At 38.9% G+C, this 21423-nt stretch overlaps 1 protein-coding gene across 6 annotated transcripts in view; it reads right to left on the reverse strand.

Annotated features, from left to right (window-relative positions):
- Positions 1-1531: 1531 nt before the first annotated feature.
- Positions 1532-21423, reverse strand: part of ANO1 (anoctamin 1) — a 73163-nt gene continuing 53271 nt past the window's right edge. For 2 of the 6 annotated variants that reach the window (XM_065755021.1, XM_065755020.1), the window contains 12 exons: positions 20649-20731; positions 17953-18024; positions 14815-14889; positions 13733-13934; positions 12967-13078; positions 12009-12260; positions 11405-11550; positions 9538-9690; positions 8733-8785; positions 7001-7185; positions 5107-5212; positions 1532-4157 (listed from right to left, as the gene is read on the reverse strand). In XM_065755021.1, the coding sequence (XP_065611093.1) occupies positions 3897-4157; positions 5107-5212; positions 7001-7185; positions 8733-8785; positions 9538-9690; positions 11405-11550; positions 12009-12260; positions 12967-13078; positions 13733-13934; positions 14815-14889; positions 17953-18024; positions 20649-20731 (1700 nt within the window). In that variant the 3' untranslated portion in view covers positions 1532-3896. Of the gene's footprint in view, positions 4158-5106; positions 5213-7000; positions 7186-8732; positions 8786-9537; positions 9691-11404; positions 11551-12008; positions 12261-12966; positions 13079-13732; positions 13935-14814; positions 14890-15995; positions 16074-17952; positions 18025-18848; positions 18861-20648; positions 20732-21423 lie in introns of all 6 variants that reach the window. The other 4 variants (XM_065755024.1, XM_065755022.1, XM_065755023.1 and 1 more) reach the window with 4 other exon arrangements.

A 21423-nucleotide genomic window follows, 5' to 3' on the forward strand; every position in this document is an offset into this window, starting at 1 on the left:
TCTGTTCATAGAACATTTTGGCAAATGCTCAGTCAAGAGCAGGTTTGCATGCATGTCATGCAAAGTCATTCACAGGATGAATACCTATTCCCTATGGCAGCTGCGAGTCACATCCAGCTGTTTTCAGTTCCTCCTTGGTCACTTCCAGTTCCTTATTATCTTTCTTTCCCCCCACTTCTTCCATTAAGTCCTCATTAGCATAATTCTTCCTCAAATTTGCCACTGATATAAACAGCACTTGTTGCTACTTGCATCACAAATATGAAAAAAGCACCAACCAACCTTTCAGAACTGCAGTGCAAATCTCTTTATGGAAGATATCTTTTCTCTCATGAGCTCAGCTCGGCAATTTTGTTTTTAACTACCAGCAAAACCAAACCAATCACCAAGCAGGCAGTGATGTACCTTCTACCAAAGTTACATAGAATGATGAGCAGTATTATTTGACACAGATTGTTGTTAAATTCAAAGATGTACCTTTTGTAGAAAAATAAGGTCTTACCTTTCTTTGGATAACAAACAAATCCAAGCACAACACAAACCAACTGCAGTGCTTGATAATGTGGTACGTAGTCTCTAAAAGCTTAGAGCTGCAAGGTCTTGCAGGTTATCTAGGAATTGGCTTTCACAGCCATTCTTACCTTTTAAGTAAATACAATTACAGTTAGAAGTATTCATATTTTCTGATAAAAAGGAAGAATTGGAATGAAGAAACATTATTTTCCTTCTCACAAAAGGGTTAGAAATGAGAAAGAGAAAATAGCTGGAAAAGGAAAGCGAGGTTCTGTACCCAACTAAACTTGCACAAATCCCACTGTCCAACAAAAGTGGCCTGCAGGGCAATTTCAGGGCAGCACTCAGTGCGTGGCCGAAGAAATCACCGGGTTTCATTCCTTTAACGCATCACTTATACTTTCTTCTAATTACAAATGCGTTTTTCAATTTAAATGAACAAACCAAGTAGTACCCCTGTTATGAGCCCATTTCAAAAGTCTTGGTGAAAATTCATACAGGCTGCCTTCTGCTAAATGCCTAAGACTGATGTTAAAGGAAAATTAAAGTTTCCAGGTTAAGATTTGTCACTGCATATGCACCATCCATGTCTATGCTAGAAGTCAAACCTCTCTTTGTGCTCATGGAGACAGAAACACCTACAGCAGGATGCAGTAAATCTGAAAGTGGGGTTTGATGGCACTCTGACCCAAAGAACTGAAGCAGCTAGAACACAAGACCTGCCATCTAAGTTGTCAAGATGATGTCTATAAACAGAGTAGTCAATATCTGCAGAAAAATCCCCTGGTTCTGGTCTCTGCGGTCTGAGTACATAAGGAGCACTGCAGAGTGTCAGCAATCCATTTTAGGCAAACACAAGTTACAATATTTCTCCAATCTAAAAGTACTTGCAGTTGCACTCAGAGCACAAGCAGGACTGGGAAGCAAGCCTACCCCACAGAAGAAGCTCTGGCATATTTAAGTTTATTTCAAATAAATGCTCCAAGAAAAATAAAATAAAATTAAAAAAAAACTAAAACAGATTTAGTATATATTTACTTTTCTTAAAAAAAGGATTCCATGAAAGTTTTATAGTTATCTAAGTAGTAATACAGCTTTTATATACAAAATTCCATTTCAAACAATTTACTGTACAAAAGAAAATCTAAGCCACTGTTACTATTTCATGATTTCAGCAAATAATGAAAAATTTTTGATACGTATGTGTTCAGGATATAGTTCTGCCATTTACAGGAATGTCAGTATTACGCTGGGAACACTTTGAGATCAGTATTTACAGATGAAATTCCCTTAGAGGAAGTTCTGTAAGATGTCTCTTCAGAATAGGTAGTTCACGTTTAGCTTTCTTCTACATCTTTGGGGCTACCACGGAATGGAGAGAAAGAACACTTCTTCAGGATTTACAGACAAAATTCTGCTTAATTTATTTGCACTTACAGTTATATTGCAGTCCATAGGCCTGACTTTGTAAATACTGCCAGGCTTAATGCTTATAGTGTGAATAAATCAGGCAGGATTTGTCCCTACAGGAATAAGCTATCATAAATTACAAATTTAAAAAATAGTGACATTCCTGCAAGTCAAAATACAACAGAAACAAGAGTTAACAAAATATAAGCCCTTTATTAATAAAAATCTTTGGTTGGATCAATATTTTAAATAAGCTTCAAGAATATTTGGTTAATACCATTTTCTTTCTTCCACATAATATCTTTTCTGGTGCCTTCTTTGGACAGACTACAGAAAAATATCAAGTTTATCACATACTTTAAAACAAATAAATATATCAAAAGCTAAATATGGCTTTTTTTTTAAGTTCTGGCATTAATCTTTAAATTATTTTAGCAAAGAAAGAAGGAAAAGAATAAAGAAACAACTACTGAGAACAGTCTTGACATCTGGTTTTGTAACAAACCATACAGTAGTTAGACTTAAAAGAAATCTTTACTTTTTATTTTATTCTTCAGTTTTATATTGATAATGCAAGTGCCATGGACAAGACAAAGCAATCAAAGAAATGAGGTTAATTGCACCAATATTATTTGGAAGTGCTGTTCATCATTTGACAAAGCAAAACTAAAATGTACTATATTTAAAAAGAGTTGAACAGATGGGATTTAGATAGGCTTCATAAGGAAGGATTTTAGACTTCTATTCAAGGAAGCTCCATGTATAAAAGATAGGGTATTTTAAGACAAAAGAGAAGTTCTGTAACTAACTGAAGGTCTGGTCCTGTAGCCCCAGTGCAGGCTAAACTTTCCGTGAAGACACTGAGTGGTTCATGTTTTGGATATACTCTTCCAGCGTAGCCTCTGGGAAATGCCATTCAGCAGCACAAAGTCTGCAAGGGCAACTGGCTTTTCTCCTGCAGAGGACAGAGGGCTACAGAGAAACACCCGGCTAAGAAAGGGATGTGCTAAAACAAAGGGACAAAGGGACTCTCCTCAGCAAGAATAGTGTCTGCGTACTAGGCAGGGCAGTTGACTCACTGTAGCTCTACATGTGCTCGTTAATTCAGGGCATTTACCAAAATGCTCCATAGAAATTGACCTGCTGGGAAGATCTCCAAAACTGTGCTGCTGCTACCTTGCTATGGGTGAGGAGCCTCTGGGAACTGCTCCAATACAGGGACTGCAGCCTGGGGCACAGAGGTAGCTTCCACCACATCAGCCATGCGTTGCTAAGGAGGTCTTTTCCAGATCCGCTTTCCTGATGCTTGTGAAGAGAGCAATGCCCAGTGAAGGTCTCAGGCATGCTGTAGACAACCACATGTGCCCCAGGCACGTATTTGACCCTAAAACTCAATGGGAGCTTTGTTTCAGACCTGCACGTTCAAACACAGATGTCTGCCAGCAGAGCTAAACCATAAGTCTGGTTAACTTTATGTGGTTCCTCTCCTGCCCAGAGGAATACCAGGGCACACTCTAAAGCTGAATTTGCATACACTTTATAAAGTTTTCTGACAGAGCTGCAAAGCCTGGGACTCCAAAAATATTTTAAATTAGTAGTATTATCACTTCTTAAAATTTAGCATTAATGATTTAATTAATAGCCTAAGGACAAATTCTCAGAGAATATCTCTATCAAGACATACTAAGTATGTCTTCATTAATGCACACCAATGTAAATAGTGTTATCTAATGATGAAATATAAAAATTCCCTGCATCACTGCTTGTGCAAAAGAAAAAAAGAAACAAAACACATTATCAGAAATAGAATGTGGTCCTCCATATTCGTAAGAAGAGCATTTCTCACAAAGATGGGAGCAAAATGGCAGCACATCCTTCAACATGCAGCAGGTTGTCCATTATTCAAGTCCTGCCCTTTACGTGATGGCTTATGTACCAGTGGAATGCCCCGACGTACTTAACTCCATCCTCTTCTATACATCAACAGGATACGAGTGACAGGAGGACAAGCTCCCACTGTGGCTCAGGGAGAGTCTGGGGCTGTGATTGTTACAGTTTTCACCTTTTTTCTTGTCCTTGTCTTTCCAGGTTTCCAGCATTTGCAGCTTCCCTTGCTCTTCTCTCATGAAGACCTCCACCATGAGAACCTTCTCTTTATGAATCTGCTGACTAATGTCCTTGGGAATGTCTGGGATAATCCAGTCAACAAAGTCACTCATAAACATGACCAAATTCTGAAAATGAAATGGTGAGAAAACGTCAGCCAGGGCAAATGAAAGGAGAAGAGGCTGAAGGGGAAGAGGCCATTTTACTGTAGAAGGAAGAATGAAGAAAGGATACTGAAGAAGGAAGAATGAAGAAAGGATACTATTTGAACTAGGCTCAACTGCATGCCACAAACACAATACTGAGACAAATTTACCTCAACTTCCTGTTCATATTAGAAATAGAGAAAAATACCAGGTGTAGACCTTCAGGATTTATCTACAAATATTGTCACAGCCCTTTAGAAATCAAAAAGAAAGATTGGACCTGATAGAGTTTTGCATCAGCAAGGCAGAAACAAATAAGCAAGAGGAAAAATGATGAAAGCTGGTAAAAAAAAAAAAAAAAAAAGCACGAAACATTTCTGATTTAAAATCTTGATTCGTTGACAGGGAAGCCTTTCCCAAAGACTTCCAAAAAATTGGAACAAGTTTAGGAAAGATGGAATTAAAACACTTGTATCACAATAACCAGCTTGACTGTTGTGATTCAACAATGTAATTCAGTGAAAAATTGGAAGGTTTCACCTTCTTGTTCAGATATGAAATAAAATACAAACAAGAAATTTTGGAACTTCCATTTCTTGTCTTGGTCTAGAAATTATTTTGGAGGAAATCTATGCTTCTTCACTGCATTTATTGATGTCCTACTGGGAAGTCATTAAGTTCCTTTTGCATCAAACCAGTTCACAGATTTACTGAGGATGAAGTAATCCACTGCTGTGGTACATCTGTGACTGTATGAGAGGCAGGAGGGTGAACAAGGACGGTCAAATTCCTGTGAATGAAAACAGCCACGAAGGAAGATTCTTTCTTTGGCCTAATAACTATTTCCCAAGATGGCTTGCTGTATTTAGCTGAAGAAATATGACGACTCCTTTCCTTTCTCATATTAAAAGTGTGGGCAGTGATAACATACCTGGAAAACTATCACAAATGCTAATCTTGCTGCTAGGACAGCCCAGAAATCCTTTGAAATGTCATATTTATTTTCAGACCAGGGGGGTTCTCGATAATCTTTGTACCTGCAAAACAATACTCAGTAAATCAGTGACATAATTCAGACATTTCAGCACAACAAGGAGTTAACAGTGAATGGATGAACAGTATATCAAACATATAATATACATATATATATATAATTATACAGTCTAAAAGAAAGATCACTCTTATAGCATGGCTTTGTAGTAACCACTCACAAACAATACACAACTAAACCTCCCATAGTCTTCAAGTTTCATTCAAAAATTCAAAGTCTTCAATCTTAATTCCCTCTGAATATAAATAATAAAAACCCTAATTAAAAATAATATAAACTGTGCAAAGACAGCAAATGACACAACTCAGTCTGGTTTCACTGTTTGTTGGGTTTTTGTTTGTTTGTTTTTAAATAAGCTTTAGATGAAAATAAATAAGCAAACATTTTTCAGACTAACTTTAAAGATAAAAATACTGATCTCAAATCCATATAATGTGTGCTGTGCTACCTGGCATTCTGCTTGTTCATGATTGGCAAAAGATCACTGCCCAAGTACAGAGAGAACATGACAATTTTCCTTTAGCTATGGCTTCCAGAATATCTATGAGCTAATCAAAAGTAAACTGTTAGGAACTGGAGCGAGAAAAATACATTTAATTTACACTACAGCATACTGTTAATATTTAGAAAGAATTGGGAAACCCTGTTTTCAAGGGATTTAAAAATCCCTGGGAAAAATGGAAGGTGGGACTAAAAAGTAGAAAACTGACATTTTTACATTGGACTGTGACACTAATACACCCTAACACTTCTTTTCCATAAGTTCTGTGCTAAAAACCTGTTTGCCTGCTTAATTCATCCTCTGTACAAAGACTACCAGGAGGAAATAGGGAGAAAATTAAAAAAAAACAAACAAACCCTAAGCATATATATATATGCAATTTTGGGTTGGTTTTCTCTTTCATCTCAGGGTGAATTTTCTGTTTAGCATTCATTCAGCATTCTGTTTAGCATTTAGCATTCAGTGCAAGTTAATCTGCTATGTCAATTAAATGTCATCTAGAGATTAAAAAAAATCTAAAGCTTTATAAGGTGTTTTTTTCTGGTCAGTTTGTGTAAATTTTCAGTGGTTGTAAACCATTTACCCCTACAGTTCTGCTGTTCTAAGTGCTTCCATTTGGCTTCCGTGACCAATTTAGAAGGTTGAAAAACATTTGTTTTGAAGATGATGCATATCTAAGGAAGCGTAGGCAAAGTATGCATTTCAGCATTTCAGAACCAGACTGATAAGTTGAAACATGCAAACAATAATTTGTCTTTAGCAAAGAAAATAATATGTAGAAATAATTACAGGCACGGATATTTCTTGTACAATCACACTTTCAGTGGGTCTTAAATTCCAGTGCAGACCAGGCTGCTATTACTGTCATCAGCAACTGCTACAGAAATTGGAGAAGTATACTGTGAAATCACAGTCTTAACACCATGACTAACACCACTTTATTCCCTTGAAGTATCATTATGCTGTTTATTTATCTCCTCTCCTGAAAATAGGAATACATAATAATAGAAATCTTTGTAGAGACAAACACTGAATTTGATAACACTACTCTCTGTTTCCCAAAATATTCAGTACTTCATATTCAGGTCTTGTGGTTACTTCATCTGTAAGATAGGACTTTCAAGGCAATGACTCTATTCAATGTAGAAGTCTACCAAGGTGCTTAAAAGGTGTTGAAAATACAAGGGACCAAAGTCTACCCCAGGAACATTACAGTTTGTCATGTTCTTAGCTGGGAAAATGCTTAAAATTAGGTGTTACTCAAGAGAGTACCTGCATATCTGAACCTCGTAGCCAAGTTCCATGGGATCGTTTGGAGCTGTTCCTGCTTGAAAATCGCTGACATTAAAAGAGGATAGTGTATGGTTCACGAAGCCATGCATGGTGCCATTCTCACTGTACATATACAGGTACACGAGGCGTGGAATGAAGTCAGATGTGAATGAGATCACAAATGCCTAAGCCATAAGAGTAGAGAATGAGCGCAATATTCAGGTACTGTTTAAAGTTAACAACACACTCAACTATGTCTTGCCCACATAACTCACACACAAATAAGGAGCTGTCATATAGGGGTTGTTGCAGACAACAAGGTGGAAACTGTAGCCTACAGGCCCCTAAAATGGAATATTAACTGCTGTAACAAGGTAGTATTTACTGCTGACACGTTTGAGCTGCAGGACATGACATGGAGCAGTTTCATGTTGACTAAGATTTGTATGTAGTAATAATCTGGATTCTCCAGAGCTTGGAGCTGCTGCATCCCAGCATCAGGGCAAAGCAAAACACACTATTTCCTTGTGCCCCAAATGGCAACTTGACCCTTATGCATTTCATAAGGTCCAGTTGATTTATTTACATGAATTCCACTTCTGTTCTGCAAACAAGTTACAGTGAATTGACTCTCTAAATGCTCATTGCACTGCAAAATCCCATTAATCGTACATATTCTTTAGCTCCACTGAGGTAAAAGGATGAGCAGACTGAACCAGTTTTATTTTTATGGTCACAAAAGTTCCACACAGTTTGGTTGTTCTAGAAGGTTTTGTAAAAACATCACACACAAAGTGTAGGACAGCCAAGTCAACAGACTTCTTCATAACTCTCACCATTCTTATTTATCATTGTTGTAAAACATTTTCACTGGCAAAAGTCTCATGTACACGTGAAACAAACACAGTACAAAATGTTTTATTTATTCTGAGATAAAAAGGGACAGTGCATAGGTCAAAGAAGGAAAACAACACTGGATAATGATGCAGAGAGAGTACAGAGGAAGAAAGAGAAAAATAGAGAAATTATTACCTAAGGAAAAGGTGAGAAATGGTAAAGACAAATTAAGGCAATACCCACTAGAATGGTTTGGTCTTAAAAGAACAGACACCTGTTGGCAGAGCCAAGGGATCTCCACTCTGAATAATGGAGAGCAAAGAGGAGAGCCCATGGACATGTGGCTGTAAGCCCTGTACAGCTGTTATTGTGCTTCATTAGAAACATGTTTTCAGACTGTCGTTCAGCTTTCTTTTCATCTTTTGCCAGATGAAGGTGACAGAAGTGAATGTATATTTAGTTAGGATATTAGAAATGAACATAATGGAAAGAAAGTGAGAGGGAACACAACTTTTCTGAAGAATCAAAATAATGTAAAATATGCAAAAATTAAGGCAGGCTAAAATTTTCCAGTGGATGGGGTATTCAATGCTGAAGTAACTAAAAATATCTTCATTGATTTTCAGTGCCGACTGAGTGAAAACAGTACGTTTTGAGGCCAGACTGTACTCAGATTTTCAGATCTCCCTATTGTTCTGAATACCAAACTTAGGCCATTTTCTATCCCCCAGTGTATCACTGTGCAAAACTGTCTCAAATTTAAATCTGATTCCCTATTATTTTAGCAAAATTCTGAATCATTAACTTTCACTGAATTCGAGAGATTTAAGCTAATGGAGCAGAATGGACAAGCCAGCCTATTGAAGTAAAATTTTATTCATGCAGAATTACTTACATTTATTATGACAGCAAGCTTTCCTATCCCCCGGAGGATATTGTACCAGATTCCTAAGGAAGGAGACAAACATGTGAATGCTATGCCAATCACTAAAACTAAATAAACTACATTTTTCACTTAACACAGTTAGGACTGTGCCAAATTAGGGTTATATTTAAATTAAAAAGAATAATTTTTAGGAGACTAATTTAAAGACCCATAAGCAAAGTGGTTCCAACTCTATCTTCCAAAGCCATGCTTAGGTACCTATTTCTTCAGAAGTTTTGAGGATAAGGGAGAAATGGTGTGCTGCTGCCGTATGACCACAGAGCTGTGTTCCAGCCAGGTTCATTGCAGCTTTCCAGGTTCAGGAATGATCTGGGATAAATGCCCTTCCAGCAGGGATGAAGAGACATCCTTACCCACAGACTTTCAAGTCTCTTCTCAATCCCAAGCTTATTTGTCCAGCCCAGACAAGAGTTATTAAACACATAAATTTTTGCTTCTGCAAGAAAACTGCACTGCCAGGAAGAACTGTTGGTGTGCAGAGCTATGTGAGACTTCGCTACTGTATCGACCACTTTGCTTTGAAAAATGGCACTGTTTACCTAATAAAATATTCATCTGAATTTAAAGCGCTGCTCTTTCTATTTTGAAAGCAAAGCCTTGATAAGTTATGACAGTTCACAGTTAAGCCACAGTATAATGCTTTGAATTATCCTATAAATGTCTTCCTGTTAATGAGACCAACTCAGCACAATAGCATCCTGCCATCGGTCCAGGAATAAACAAGCAGAGAGTGACAGCAGCAATGTGCTCTTACCTATGTCCTTTGCTCTGACTGCTACCGGTCTCCTCAGCTCCGTAACAAATTTTTTTGCATCTAAACGGATTTCAATGATGTTGTTCAACAAAGCAAACAGAGGTGCCAGGGGGAAGGATGCAACGAACAAAGTCACAAATCCAAACTGAATAACTGAGAAGGAAAGAAGAATTTCAGTGGATTGATTTGCATTTATCAAATGCATGCATAGAGGATATTCCAAGTTGGAAGGGACCCCCTTAAGAATCACTGAGTCCAACTCCTGACTCTACACAGGACCACCCAAAAATCAGACCATATGTCTTAGAGAGTTGTCCAGATGCTCCAAACATCGTCATGTCAGTGCTGTTTCCCCAGATTCTAATAAGACAACACCTACTGGGAGACTAAGTTGCATCTTGTTTGTCCAGCAAGGCCAAATGACCATGGAGACAGAGGAGTCCCTAGCACAACTTCATCACAGTGATGCTGGTCCTGCTGCTCGTTGCCACTGTGTCCCTCTAGCAGGACAGGAGCAAGGGGATGCTGTGCCACAGCAGGATGGGTCCTGCTCCAAGCAGGCCCTCGACCGTGGGAGTTATCTGAAATGAGGAATGTGGGATGATAGCAGCTCTTCTGCCAGCTGCTGCCTCCTGTGGCAGCGTGAGCTCCCACATAAGACTGTCATGCTTGACATGGCAAGGCTTCAGCTCTTGCTAAGCCCACTGGAAACTTTCTCTTCTGAAGTTTAGAAACCTTCTGCATGCCAGCCCACTCTCTCCGTGATTGTATGTGCCAATTCTTTTGCTGGATTTTCTGCTAGCTTTGTTCTTCATCACCCATCCTAATGCTTGCCCTCTATGTGTATTTATAGAGGAAGATTTACATTTCCCTTGAACTGTTGTTCCCCACCTCAAATAGGGCAAGAACTTTTCCATGCTCTCCCAACCAACCCCTCTCCTCCAGCCATCCCCACAGCCTATCTGCTCCATGTCAGGTTCTTCTTTCAGAGCAGGCAACAAGAGCTCACACTGTGGCCTGATGCTGTGCACCTTACCTGGGCCTCAGGAAGGACACAACCAGTTCCTGTCCTGTCCTGGACACAACTACTCTAAGTTATTCTAATTCACACCATATTTGCTAGGCCAGTCAATTTTCATCATTGATCTGTTTCATACTTCTTTTCCATTATTTTTGCCTAGTTGTTCCTGAAAACACTACATAAAGTTGCTTGTCTAATGCTGATACTTAAGGAACCTCTGATACTGTCAATAGCAGCATTAAGTGCAACAGACTTCTCAGCTTCTCCAAGGTTGCAAGGAGGAAAGGAAATGTAGCTTTAGAGCTTCAGTAATGCAGAGCTGACATTCAGTGCTTAAATTCCATATTAATCACTCGAGATAATGCATTACTTGCAAAACAATACATGTGATCTGTCAGGTTCAACCTGGCTTACAGGCATATATCTCTCTGAGAACATTGTGGTCAGATTTCAAAAAACAGAACAAATCTGGAGTGAGAATGCACAGTAAAAACTGTCAAATCTGAATTCAACGATTTTTTTTTCTCGTGTAAGGTGCAACAAATGATACAATCTACCTCACAATTTCAAGTTTAATTATTTAACCCTTGACGGTAACATGTTGCACAGCTCAAAAAAAAAAAAAAAAATCTAAAAAATAGAGCTAAAGAAGCGACCATAATCACCAGATAGAGTAATCTGTCCCTAGAGCAGCCCACGACTGGCTGAAATGTGCTACATAGACCATACACAGCAGTTCTGCACCATAGCCACTGTCCTCCAAACCTACAGTTCAAAAACCCCAGCTCTCCATCGCATTCAATCAGCATAATTCAGCTTAAGACACCTTCTTTCCACCTCACTCACTCATTTCCATGTACTCAGGGGTAAGTCCAGAAAAAGGCTCCAGGTTATAGTCAACTTCATAACGCTGCTTTTTTTTCACATGTTCTTCATGGTCCAAGGAACGTCGACGCTTTAATTTCATGTATCTTATGAATTTCTTCATTTTTCTGTTGAAAAATGGAGGTGATCCAGTTAGCATGCCACTCTGCGTACAATGCCCACTTTGCAGGTGGATGAGGAACAGTAAGTTTTTTACATTAACAGACACAATGAGCTCTGAATCTACTTTCATACAAAATGTGCAAGAGTCAAAATATGCTATAAGGAGCTACCAAGACTCAGTGTATGAAGGCAGTGAAACACGGTTATGGTTAAATCTCATTCAGAACTGCACCTACTGCTAGCCAGGAGGAAGACAACAGATTTTCTGACTCTTCAGACGTGCTGTGCTGGATGTATTAACAGCGATGCTGGTGCAGCTGCAGAGCAGCAAGGATGCAGCATTTGCTGTATGGCTTGCAGGTAGCCTGCTAACCACATTCATATCAAAGGGTGGTGAGCACACAGTTTATTGGACACATAGCAAAAAACACATGTTTGGGAGGGAAAAAATGTTTCTACTTACGGGATGCCGATCTCAAATAAATTATTTTGAATCAGCTGCTTGCCCAACATGATGATGCTGAGCTGGATACACAGCTCCATCAGGCAGCCACCTGGTGCACACTGTATCAGACAAAGGAAAGGGAAATCAGGACACCTTAGGGGAAGAGGGTGTTCACACATGGTGCGAGCACAGGCAGGGTGAAATGCAATTACCTCTTCCATTCGGAAAGAATGGAAAATGTAGACATAGTCTCCTGGACGTCCAACAAACCTAAAGTGCAATTGTTAGAATTAAGAACTTCATATCGATTTCATACTTCTTGTATTTGATTCCTAATGTCATTTATGACATGCTATGTCATGGAGTGGGACCACCTAATGATTAGTTCTAAAAAAGAGAAGGAAATAAATCATCTTGGAATTTTCTTGGTTTTTTGTTGTTGTTGTTCCAAAAAGTAAATCTTCTGGACTGAGCAAGCAGCTCAGTAAAAACACAAGCCACATGCCCTACAATAGTATAGGTACGTCTTGGCAGAAATCCACTAAGGTATATTAGAAATGGAAAAAAAATCCAAACAAACGTAAAACAAAATGAGAGGGATGGGAAAGAAAAGTCTGGGAGTAAAGTAGGGAGGTAAGGTTAGAAGAGGGGAGGCAGTAAGCCATGCAGGGTGAGCACCAACTGTTCACCTCAGCCCAGATCCACAGGCTAGCTGTGTGTTGCCTGTTACCCCACAACCCTTAGCACAGTAGACCTGAGCACTGCCCTCTCACTCAGAAATTATACCAGAGCCAGAATCTGATGACACAAAGGCACCTAACCTCACTGCTGTTGTATTAGCCAGAACATGTCCTGTGGCATCTTTATTGTCACCCACCCCAAGGAATCTTCCTTGCTACCCAACTACAGTCTTAACCCTGCTCCTGCTGTCTCAAGCAACAAATTGAAACTCTGAACAGACTTTTTCATTACCCACCGGCCTTTGAAGAAAGCAACATAGAAGATGGGTGTGTAGGCGTTGACAAATTTCAGAAGAAAAGCCTTAAAAATCAGACGCTCTTCAAAATTCTTGTCAGTTTTTGGCACCTCTGGAACCAACAGGACATATGTAAGAAACATTAGGAAGCTGCCCTACTTGAAACATTATAAGATCTAATAAACGTGGACTTTGGAAAACATTTTCAGCCACCTTTTAAACAACGGAAGGTAAAACAAAATGGCCTCAGGGAGGTCAGTGGTAAGCCCTCTGGAATCCCACTTTTTTTGCATTGCGACAGCTCCAGCATCTGCAGTTGTGTCTGTCACATCTGGCATCTTCATGACAATCATTCGCAGAATGGACAAGAACTTAGCTGAAGAGGTTTCTGGAGCTTTTATCAGTCATGCTTTTTTGGAATTATTTTATTTTTCTGTGTTATTTTTCTTTGCATTCGCAATTTCCCATTACTTGGCAAATAAACAAGAAAGAAAAAAAAAGCAGCAACTGCATGATAGAGTCAAGGTCAAGAGCAGGTACAGGAATTTAGCTGTTTTTTCTGTTACAGATAACTGGATTAGCAATTAGACTTTAAAGTTGAATCCATCTATGCTTTGGTATTTGTAAGTGACTGGTGAGAGCTCTGTTCACCCATCTGAATTCCATGGGTTTTCTCACTAATGTGAAGATAATCACACAATATAGTCCTTCCAGTACTCTCATTTATAACTGTTCCAACAAATACCACCTGTGGACTTGCACCTACCGATCTGAGTTAGCCACCTTGCTATGCAGCCATATACTTCATCCAAGATGATGATGACAACCAAATTGATGATGACAGCGGTGGCAGTGACAGTGACCCTGACGCTGGACCGGCCTGATGGAGTTGCGCTGATTGCCAGTGCTGCTGCAGTGGAGATTCTGTATATTATGACTCCAAACACTATAGCGAATGTCAGCCCCACCTGCAAGTAAGAGCAGTGCAGCCCCTTACAAAAGATTTAACTGTAAACACTTGGCACAAGACTTAGCCACGGCCTTACAGATGGGGTCTACGGGCCATATCCCAATCCCAGAAACTGTGCTAAGGTTCCTGGTCAGTATGAGAACAGATCCACTTTTACTAGTGATTTGATCTTCAAAATCTCTAGAAACATATGACCTAAGTCAGACTGCTGTATTATACTTTTGCAAAGGACTTAAACCTTTTTATCCAACTACCACTCTGTCTTGAATTATTATTTCCTTCAGAATTAGCTCTAAATGATGATGATTTATAAGCAAATGGGAAAAAAAAAGACTTGTTCTAATAATTAATTTTCCTTTTTTTTTTCTTCTTTTTCTTTTGAACTAATTGTTCTCAGTTCGCTTTCGTATGATATGACCCCAAATTTGACTCATTTAGTAAAATTCCCACAATCAGGATTGCCACAACATTTCTTTCAAAAAAGTCAGGTCTAAGAAATGTGCCATTCTCTCCTTCCTCAGTACTTCTCAAGGGCACTCTGTGTGTTTTAAGCTTTGTCCCATCGATGATTGTGGTAATCTCCATTTCCACACCTTCTTTTTTCCCTTACCACTTTCAGATATGCTTATTTCTTTAGCAGAAAGAGTAGTACTTCCACTTTCAAGAGTAGGGATAAAGTAGTACTTCAAGCACTTCAATTTCTGTAAAAGTTTTTGTTATTAAAAAAAAAAAGTTTGAATGTTTTCTGCTGGTAAAAAGTTGTTGAAAACCACATCAATCTGATAAACCTATCATGGTTTTCATTAGCATTTGTATCACTTCTGTTCTATCTGATCACTCAGTAACATAAATTTTAGTCTTTGCCAAGTGATGCTTACCATGAAGATAATGCCAACAAAATTGGTCAAGTAGGCTGGAAAGCGATCCTTCCATGTCAGCTTCTCTTTATCTGTCTAAAATTTAGGGGAGAAAAGAGTACATTTACTAAAGATAGATCATGCAATTTCATGCATGTGACAAAAACAGAGGGGAAACCAAGGCTAACAAATACACACCCAGTTAGCAGATGCAAAGACACAGTGTTTACAGTTACAATTCCACAAAGGCAAATTGTTTACTCTGTATCTAGGTTCAAATTGGTCAAGCGCCTACATTGTGGGTATAAATAAAACAGATTTTTCTGTATACTTTTTGGAGGAAACATGCAAATAGCCTGTCATAAACCACGGTGTAAGATTTCTCCCACTGTTAAATATTTTATTTTCCTTTCCCTGGAAAAATTCTCCCTCTTCTTCCCTTCTCCCTCTCCAGTATTTGCACCTTTGCATTTACCCAACTGGTGCCACTGAAATACAGACTTTTCCAAAAAAAACTTCAGTATGAGCACACAGTTGATAGGGAAGATCTCGTTTTATGATGTGACCAACCTCAAATTGCTTCAATAGGTCTAAGTTTTAACTGCATAACCACCCACATGGTATCTGATGGATCAGGCGACTGGGAGTTCTGGGAGTTAAGATGCGCACATGCAACAACAACGGTCTGCAGACCACCCTAAATCCCATCAACCATCAAGTGATTCTACCACACTGAGTTTAGGGATGAAGATTTCATTTAGAGCAGGATTGCTCATCAAGTCTTTTATGAACTTTCATGCCGGGAATTGTTTCTAAACACCAGAAAATAAACAATGAAGTAGCATTACAGAAGATGACGCACACATTTTAAGGGACATAAAAATATTACTCAAAATTCTATTTTTATTACATGCACGTTGCCTTAAGGAAGTGCAAGCAACTCTTTAAACACACAGCCCATGCTTCACTGCAAAACATAACCTCACTCCAGCGCAGTACCCTTAAGGTTAGCCATGCAGTGCCATTCCAGATGCACAGAAATGGTGGCTAAAAGAGTGCTGAAGAAATGAGGGGAGGAAGGGGAAGAAACCCAAAACTGAATGTGAATATTAAACAACAGTTCAACAGCCAAAAACAATTGATTTGTGTCTTCCATAATTACACATAATTTGAGCTTCCTCATAAGTTTGAATAAAAAGAACCAATTTCACCCCAGCCATGACTGTCTTAACTCTTTGTCTCCATTTGTTTGCTGCCTCTTCTGGAAAATACCGATGCTTCTGATGGCAATTAAAGGAAACAAAAAAGGATTGGGCAACATAGCATTACAAAGCACTGCTAAATTCATCTCTATACTCTCTACTAACTCTGCATAGATTGCAGTTTAGCCACAAGTGAATGCTCTGTCAGTTTGCTCAATGCTTTGTGTAAAGCTGAAGGTCAATTAAAAAAAACGAACAAACAAAAAAAAAACAACCAACAACAGCAAAAGTCAAACTTTTGCCCTAAATCTTGGGATAGGTCAAACTGTTCTGCAAAGAATTTCCCATTACTCATTTAGGATTATGCCCTTCTTGTTCATTTACAATGTATAAAGGATGTCCAAAGTGTTTTTCCTTTCAGAAGGATGTATGTAATTTTTTAATCAGACTTCTTTTGAAAGAATGTGAGCAAGTTCTGGGTTGACTTCAGATAGTTTTCCTTTAATAAAATTTATGAGTTGACATACAACTGTTGAATTTGAACCCGAATGCTCTAGATCTCAGTGAAAGATAATTACCAAGTCTTTCAGAAAAAAACTTCTTTTCTCACGTTTCCCAAATTAGTAACATCCATATTGAATGCAGCCCAAAAAGTTATAAATAGTATGGTTAAAAAAAAACACCCTCTCTTTATTGCTCAGCTTTCCTACTCTGATATTTTGAGGTTACCATTAATTGTCTGATTATCCTAATCTTCCACATTTAGGATCAGAATTCCTAATATACCATAAGGAACAGTGAGTTGCATATTTCTGGTAGAGTTCAACACAAAGTCTATATTCAAATGTTTACATAAGAAGGCAGCCATCTAAATCCTTTTTCTCCTGCTGGGGATTTTAAAGCAGTGCTGCAAATCAGGTATTCCACACTGCACCTGACAGCTTGCATGCTGCATCCCCTCAGTTAACTAGAATGTCTCAACATCAGCATCCTGAGAAAGGGGTCCAGCAGTACTTGAGCTGTTCAAAGGAACTGTGCTGGCCGCGGGTGAGATGCACACGCCCCAGGATGGTTGGCAGCACCTTATTCACATCAGTGTCAAGAGCAAGGTAAAAAGCAAAAGTGAGCAATACCTTATCCGGTGAAATATAATGGAAGTTATGCTTTTAAAAGGCAGAAAGTTAATATCGAAGCTGGAATTGGGCGAGAAAACTGGTGTTAGTGCTCTCAATTAACGCTCTAGAAATATTTTTATTTACAAAACAGTCCCAAGACCTAAGCACAGTCAGAACCCAGCTCAGTAGCAGGACGTTCATCTTCTAAGAGCCATGTTAAAGCAATGCCTTGCCTGACCTACACTATGAGCAAAAAGGCAAAAGCAGATGTTAGGGCTCCCAGGGGCTTCTCTGGGGCAGCCACAACAAAGCTAGAGACTTCCTCACATAGCCAAAATCTCTGTATGAGAAACACCACAGATTTCAGCCCCACGGGTTGATCTGATGGCAGGAGGACGGATGCTCACAAGACAATGAACCACTCCTGAGGTACTTGTAATAGCACAGGCAAAGATGTTTTCTTACATTTTTCTCAAGTTTTATTGGTCAGCCTAACAGGAGAGCCCCTTCAGTCAGACCCAAAAAGATTTCTTAAACCATACTTCTGTATCTGACCATACCACTGAAGGCATTTCTAGACTTATTCAGGTCTTCAGTATGTGAGTATACCAAGTACCACATCTATGTCAGGGCTGAAAACATGGAATTTAAATGCCATCTGTAGTGTCTCTGGTTTTTGTTTTTGTTTTTCTTTGAATTATTATTATTATCATTATTATTATTATAATTGTAAGCTATTTCTATTCTTTTTTCTATTGGTTGTGGATCAGCGCCTGCTACAAGTGGCCTTTATCAAAGGTTTTTTTTTTTAATAGATGAAAAAATTAATATTTTTACCATACCTCTTTATGTTTGTGTTCTTTCCTCAGTGATTTTTCTAAAACTTTTGCTTCATATTCTGCTCTGGGATGATCCTGTGAAATGAGTCACATTGAATAAAAAGCAAAGTCACCTGTTTTCAGCATCAGCTAAGTATGGACCATTTGCAGGTCAATTTCCTGATAACTTCTGTTTTGTCATTGAATTCTAATTCACTCAATACACTATCTCAATGACAGTTGATCATACATTTAACAAAATGTCAAATACTATATGATTCACAGTTCTACAGCAGCAGATTGATTTGCAGTAGTGATTTGCCTGTACCCCTATGTACATTAAATTTAATCCTTAAGAGTACACAGCACATCCTGCAGACAGGTTCAAACTGTGTGACATTACACTTGGATTTCAGTGATGTGTCCTTTTGATTAAAATTAGATTTTGCATTAACTGTAAACTCAGTGACTCTCAGTTCCAGAGGGAAACACTTATTTGTTGTAAATATGCAAAACCCATGGTTTGGGGATCCCAGAAAACTGCCATCTGGGGTCTTCCCATAATCCTGTCTTTGACAAAATCCACACAATTAGCCACTGCAGGAGAAGGTGTAGCAAGTGTTCAGAAGTAAGAGACAGCCAAAAGATTCAGAAAGATTTGTGGCTTCAGAAGTCACAATAATTATGCATTCACAAAAGATGCAGAATTCACAGGTATGCATTGGATGGAAAACAGAACGGATTTGAAAAATGTCTGAGCAAGTGGAGAGGGGGAGGATGTAAAGGAAAAGCAATCAGTGGGAGCTGTAAGGGAAATCTGATGCTCAAAAAAAGAAGAGGTGGAGATCAAAAGATGGCATTCATCAGTGGACATGTAATAAAAAAGGTAGGAGCAATTTAAAAAAAAATGTTTTCCAAACCTTGACTGCCTCCTTCAGGAAACCAGAAAAAAAAAAAAAAAAAAGAAATAAAAGAACAAGGGGGAGAAATATTGATTACTGATCTGTTGCAGATTATATTGGATGTATATTTTCACAATTACATGAAACAAACACAGGTGTAGTGGATTGCAGATCTAACAAAATCAGCCCACTCACGTTCCACACTATCTATTGACATTACTGTAGGTACAGTATGACATAGGTGTTCCTAAAAAACACTGGAAAATGAGACACTTTGTATTTTAGGATCCACTTGCGACCCCAGCTCTTCAGCATGATACTAGCTTCAGTTTCACCAAAATCAGAAATAGGAGGGACTCAAATTCTTTGCTAACCTCACGACTGCATTATCTAGAGTCGCCTATACAGAACAAAGGATAAAACATATTTTATTAGCAGCTGCTGCTTTTGGCCACGCAAGGTTTCAGCCGTGCAGAGCTCTGAACTTGGACGTGAAGGAGGAGATGACCATCGGAAAGATACAGTTAATCCTCTCTACTTTCATGTGTGCTATCAGTTAGTTGCCAAAAATAAAAGGGCAGTATAGCATCCAGCAAATAAAGCCTCATATTCTCTCCCAGTCAAATAGGTATAATCTAGCAAAGCGCACGACAGAGTGGCTGCTTGCATAGTGTGCCTAAATATATGAAGGAGGAGCTAAATATATTAAGAGGAGATCATTCAGCAAAAATGTTTGGGGGTGAGGGGAGCAATAACTGCCCAAGGCTCACCCACCCTGTCAAATCTACGAGGCTTTTGTTTCAGGGGAACAATATTTGTTGTGTATCTATTTAGGACAGCTTGTGATATGACAAGTGCAGCCGTGCTCCTTTTAGTAACAACAACAGCAATAAATCTGGACAGGCAGGAAGCAGGGCAGTGGCCCCCTGCCAGCTACATGTCCTGGCTGGGGTGCTGCAGTGCGTGGGGTGACACAGGGGACCCGTACCCCTGGATTCTGCCCAAGACCAGAGCAAGACTGGCTCTGCTGTCACTGTGCTGTGGTCAGGGCAAGCAGATGCTGTTTGCAAAGTGACAAAATTTAAAAGAAAAAGCTGCAAGGCATGTCCTAAGCTGAGCGTTTCATCTCCTTTCCTTCAAGAAATTCATCAATTTTTAACACCCTTTCTTAAATATACAGAACCCTCTCTTTCCTCTTTTGCACTACTTAGCACGTTTATAACAAACTTGACTACAGAATTATTAATTTTTTTTTGCATACAAAAGAAATACCCCTCAACATTTGCATCTCTCCCACTACCTCCCGTGCCCCAACTATTTGTCTGACAGTACCTTCTCAACTATTTGCCAATATCTTGCATCATTAAAGTGGAATTTTTCAGTGGTTTTTTTTTTTCTAATACAATACTTTAATTTTATCAGGTTTGAGACATTCATTTCTGATTTACAGCAGTGCAAGATGAATGAAGGTCTGTGGTTGTTAGTGCCCTGACAACAGCCAGGGAGTAATGTGTGAGCCATATATTCCATGCATATGCTGCTAGGTGTGACCTGGCTGCATATTTACGAAGAAAAACCGTAAACAAAACACAAAAAAAACCACAACACCAAACAACTGTGATTTTGTGGCTATACAATTATGTTTCTATGGCAACAATACATACTAGTCATAGCCTTGCTATAAAAACATCAAACAGTTCACGTATGAGATTTTCCTGTCTATTAAGCACCCCACAGAACAAGGTCTGGCAGCTCAGGGCACGGAAGGACTGGGAACACCGCGGAGCAAGACAAGGATTCAGAACAGAAGGGACAAACCTCCTCCTCTTCAAACCCAGTCAGGTCCCACCTGTAGTTGAGCCGCATCTGCTTTCTCTTCCAGTGTTCCATAAAGGTAGCAGCTGAAACAACAGGTTCACATTATTTTGGTGTTTTACAAAAGTTCAGGAGTCACATCAGCCCTAGGTATGTGCCTGGAATCTGTGCTAGCAGCCAGCTTTTCTGTCTGTGTAAGCTAAAACAAAGGGCATTTACTATGCCCACATGACTTCATGCAGAATGATGCATACAGTTTTTAAGAGGTCTAAGAAAGTCAAACACCCAAAGTTATTTAAATATTTGCATGTGACTAATAATACCGTTGGTCTTCATCCGTATGCAATTCCATCTGCAAGTCCAAACATTTCTGTGCTTCACCTACACAAAATGTGACTGATTTATCTAGTGTTGTACGGTTGGTATAGTTATTCACTCAAAGACATCAAAATAAAGCATTTGTGTATTCTAATTCCATTCATCTAGTGGTCATAATAGTTACGTTGGCTCCAATAATCACGCTCAAACCCAAATACTTATAATAATGTTAAAGCTGCAGGTGAGCAGAGTGTTAAAGAAGCCTGTAATGGTTTTGATTTTTCATCATTAAAGACACTGAAATTTTGTTTTTGATGAGAACAACTTCCGGAAAGGAAATATCATTAAAGCACTTATTGAGTCACAGCGAAAGATCCCAGTCTATATCAGTCTCTCTGTCTCTGAGACTGAACAAGTTCTCAGAGGATGTATTTAGATGCTGGGAATCCACCAGCACTGT

Source organism: Cyrtonyx montezumae, unplaced genomic scaffold (assembly GCF_038088225.1).
Source record: "Cyrtonyx montezumae isolate F1298 unplaced genomic scaffold, pur_monq_1.0 scaffold_10, whole genome shotgun sequence".
Lineage (NCBI taxonomy): Eukaryota > Metazoa > Chordata > Aves > Galliformes > Odontophoridae > Cyrtonyx > Cyrtonyx montezumae.